This window comes from Xiphophorus couchianus, chromosome 16, assembly GCF_001444195.1.
Source record: "Xiphophorus couchianus chromosome 16, X_couchianus-1.0, whole genome shotgun sequence".
Classification (NCBI taxonomy): Eukaryota; Metazoa; Chordata; class Actinopteri; order Cyprinodontiformes; family Poeciliidae; genus Xiphophorus; species Xiphophorus couchianus.
Genome location: NC_040243.1, coordinates 10,302,410 through 10,305,959, shown reverse-complemented (window position 1 = coordinate 10,305,959; position 3,550 = coordinate 10,302,410). Strand labels below are relative to the sequence as shown.

At 37.5% G+C, this 3,550-nt stretch overlaps 1 protein-coding gene across 1 annotated transcript; it reads right to left on the bottom strand.

The window, feature by feature from the left end:
• Positions 1-908: 908 nt before the first annotated feature.
• On the bottom strand, positions 909-3,535 carry fn3krp (fructosamine 3 kinase related protein). The gene is made up of 6 exons (XM_028041346.1): positions 3,235-3,535; positions 2,831-2,982; positions 2,332-2,423; positions 2,106-2,188; positions 1,906-2,028; positions 909-1,816 (listed from the first exon to the last, which is right to left on the bottom strand). Exons 1-6 carry the CDS (start codon positions 3,373-3,375, stop codon positions 1,478-1,480), a joined length of 930 nt encoding a protein of 309 aa, XP_027897147.1. The 5' UTR covers positions 3,376-3,535; the 3' UTR covers positions 909-1,477.
• Between the last annotated feature and the right edge of the window lie 15 nt (positions 3,536-3,550).

Here is a 3,550-nt window from a genome sequence, read left to right as displayed (position 1 = left end):
ATCGCAACCGAGTCGACCGGATTTGCAAACTCTTTGAAATGAACGACGGGAGCCGAGTTTTGCTGGCTTACAACGTTTTCCTGTGTGCTTATCTTTTACCCTTTCGCACTTTTTTGTATATTAAACCTATAGAAATATGCTCGAGTTTTCAGATTGTTTTTAATTATATATCCACTGTTAAAAAAGGAAAGTTTTCAATTTATCATATACGGTCGGTGTGCTTCCTAAAAACCTGTATACAGCTAAACGAACTGAGATATTTTTAGATGAATGATTACAAAGAGTCGGGTTTTTATTAGTTTTTTTTAGAACTATATATTTATTTACATATTATTTGCTTTTTGTTTATTTGTATTTTAGACACTGTGGTTTTCCTATTACAGTACAGTAGAAAATTACAAAAAAAGTCAAACCCATGTCATCTTAAAATCTGACAGATTTAAATTATTCAAGCCAAAACTTATTCCTGTGAACAATGCGGACAATCCTCATATGTGTGTTTGCACATATGCTAATTCAATTTCCAAACCCGACTCGTTTGTAAGAGGTAGTGGTCTTAGTGAATGAAAAGCCATTTTGGAAGAGTTGTTGCTGAACTGAATCAAATTATCCGAATCCTAAGCAAGAGTCGGAATTCCCCTCACCAGATGTGCTTCGAAACGCCACGCCTTGCTACGGCGAGTGATTGGATTCAAAAAAGACAAAGTGCAGCAGGGTCGAGTTCAGAGTTCAAAGGTTGGCTACTGCACGTCTTCCTGACACAACGCCAAGAAGAATGTTAAACCATTTTATTAACCCACAAAAGCCCGTACTTATTCCTGGCTTCTTTATGGTGATAAAGACATTTTATTTTGATTTTAATATGCGAAGTGAAACAATAATAACATAGAAAACAGTTCAGACAAATGCTTGGAATCATTGCATAATTTATTATTGGTTTACTAGCAAAAGGTGTGACAGCCAATGCATATCAGGATCATGGAGAAAGACTATGGAGACTGCAAGACTGTAAATGTCAAATCTTTAAAATACCAGGAACTGCAATCCTTGTTGAGTGTAATTTACTTTGGGACAACTGCATGTAATGAAATAATAGATATGAGAGGAAACACACCTCTCAAATCTTCACCCAAGCAGATTAATACTTTGTGTTTGTTCTTCTGCCAAGCCAAGTTTAATGACCTTGAAGAAACCTACACTTCATTTATTTAGCTATTGTTTTAAATCATGGCATCACACATAGTGTATAATACAGCAGAGTATTGCAACATATTTGTTTTAGCTATGCAAATGATTTTTCTCCATTTTCAATACAACATCTAAGAAAATCCAACATGCAGTTAGATATTTTAGAATCTTTTAGAATGTTTAGTAAATTTCACTCTTTGCCATATGTTTTTTAATCTAAAAAAATCTAGATATTACCTGACTTATGATAAGACTTAAAACCTTTTTTTAATTGGAACTGTGAGAGTTTTTATTTAAGCAAATTCTTCATAATCCTTATCGAAGAGCCTCTGTAGCCACCTCCAAAGTGATTCCAGTGATTCAGGTAATGGAAGAGTTGGTAGAGCTGGTTTCTTTGTGCAAACCCTGGTGTTTGAGGAATCTTATCATGGTAAGCAGAATAGAAAGAGTTGTTGAAGCCACCAAACATCCCACTAATAGCAAGCTCAAACTCTGAATGGCCATAGAAAGAAGCTGGGTCAAAGATGACTGGGCCATCTGCACATTCTGCCACGTTGCCCCCCCACAAGTCTCCATGCAGGAGGGCAGGGACGACCTCCACATTGGTGAAAAACTCAGGGATCTTCAGCTGTAATGAAGGGACAACGTATGCATTACATTAACAGATACCATACGGTGTTATAAGAATTTCAAGAAATGTTCTAATAGTCAGTGCACCTGCAGTTTTGCCCACAGCTCTCTGGCCTCTCGATCTCCGTGCGATTTCTCCACCATGTTCAGTTGGTACTCCAGCCTCTGCTGGGAGTAAAACTGCACCCAGTCGCTCTGCCACTCATTTTTCTAAAGACATGAAGGAAAACAAATAAGGATTCTGATGCCATTGTTTACCAATACATTATGTAGACATACATTTTTACCTGTGCTATATATCCACAGCAGGTATTTACACCAAAGCCAAATTTCTCAACAGGATCCATCTCGGTGTGTCTAGCTCCTTTACCTGCAAAGGGAGACATATAATTTTAAAAAACTAAGCGTAATTTGAAAGTAATAAAAAAGAACATTTGCAGCATTGAAAATGTGCATGTGAATGCAGTGTTGCCTGTTGTTTGCATGCACTGGAATAAAGTTCAAGTAAATTACCCACTGTTTGCTGCTCTTTATTTTGTTTTTCCAACAGTCTTTTGTTGTGAAGGTGCAGATCCGCCAGCTGCTCTCCCAGCTGTTTAGAGTACCTGCTCAGTGGATTTAACACAGATTACTTTTAGGAACATAAAGTTACTCCCCACAAACAGTAATGTATTTCACTGTCTAATTCTAGGAGAGACCAACATAAAGTAGTGCATAATTGTTAAGTCTAAAGAAAAGTACAAGAGCATGAGGCAAAAATAGCAAAGTAACGGTGGCTCCACAAAACATTGACCCAGATGGCTCAATACAAATTCACAGTACATTTCTGTTTGTAAAAAAAAGGGGAAAATAATAAATTAATTTTTTTCACACCATAATCATACATCGTATTCATCTATGAAAAAACATAAATACCAAAAATAACATTGAAGTTTAAAGTTGTAACCTGGCAGCATGTTTTAATGCCTCTTTCTTCTACAAAACACTGCAAATACAAGTAAGAAGCTCTCACTTGTTCAGACTTTTCATGTCCAGATGCTCCATCACAAATACGCTGCCTCCTGTGTCAAGCTCAATCACTTTCAGTGGTTTCGGGACTTTGACAGTTTCGGTCTTTAAAATTGTTTCCAGGCTCGACATCTCTCCATCAAACATCAACTTGGCCTGTAAAAAAAAATAGCAAACGTAGTCGCTGATCAGTGTCATTCGACAAGTTTCCTGTATTTTCCAGGTTCGCGGTGTGCATTATTGTCATTCGAAAAGTAACTGCAGAGCACAACAAATGCATTCAGAGTTGGAACGCATTTGTTTTCTTCACTAGCCTGAATTTGTCACAGATTGCAAACTCAAGATTAAAACCCAAATTAAACAACAGTTTATTAATCAGAATGACATATAAAAAAAACAACTAAATACCCCGCTTTTGTGATTGATCTTCACAAACACTCTGCCGTGATCAGTGTCGTAACTATGGCCCTCACTGATGCATCCCCCGCCTGCGTGTCCAGTTGACTTCAGCATATTTGTCCCCAGTTCTTTCTTTAATTTAGCTTCCATGGTGTTCTTCTATAGCTTGTCCTTGTAAAATCACAAACAAATGCCAATGCAGCAGGTCAGGAGACCAGAGTCCGTCTCTCTGACAGCTTCCGTCGTCTTAATCAACGAGCACTCTTTAGAGCATGAGAGAACCGTGGAGAGAATTGTTTTGTTTCCGTATTATTTTTACGGATTA

Excerpts from the sequence above, each read along its gene's own strand:
- fn3krp (XM_028041346.1), bottom strand. The coding sequence starts at position 3,375 with ATGGAAGCTAAATTAAAGAAAGAACTGGGGACAAATATGCTGAAGTCA. Across the intron at positions 2,029-2,105 it reads GCTGTGGATATATAGCACAG|AAAAATGAGTGGCAGAGCGA; the intron begins GTAAAAATGTAT and ends TCATGTCTTTAG. Across the intron at positions 1,817-1,905 it reads AGCTGTGGGCAAAACTGCAG|CTGAAGATCCCTGAGTTTTT; the intron begins GTGCACTGACTA and ends CCTTCATTACAG.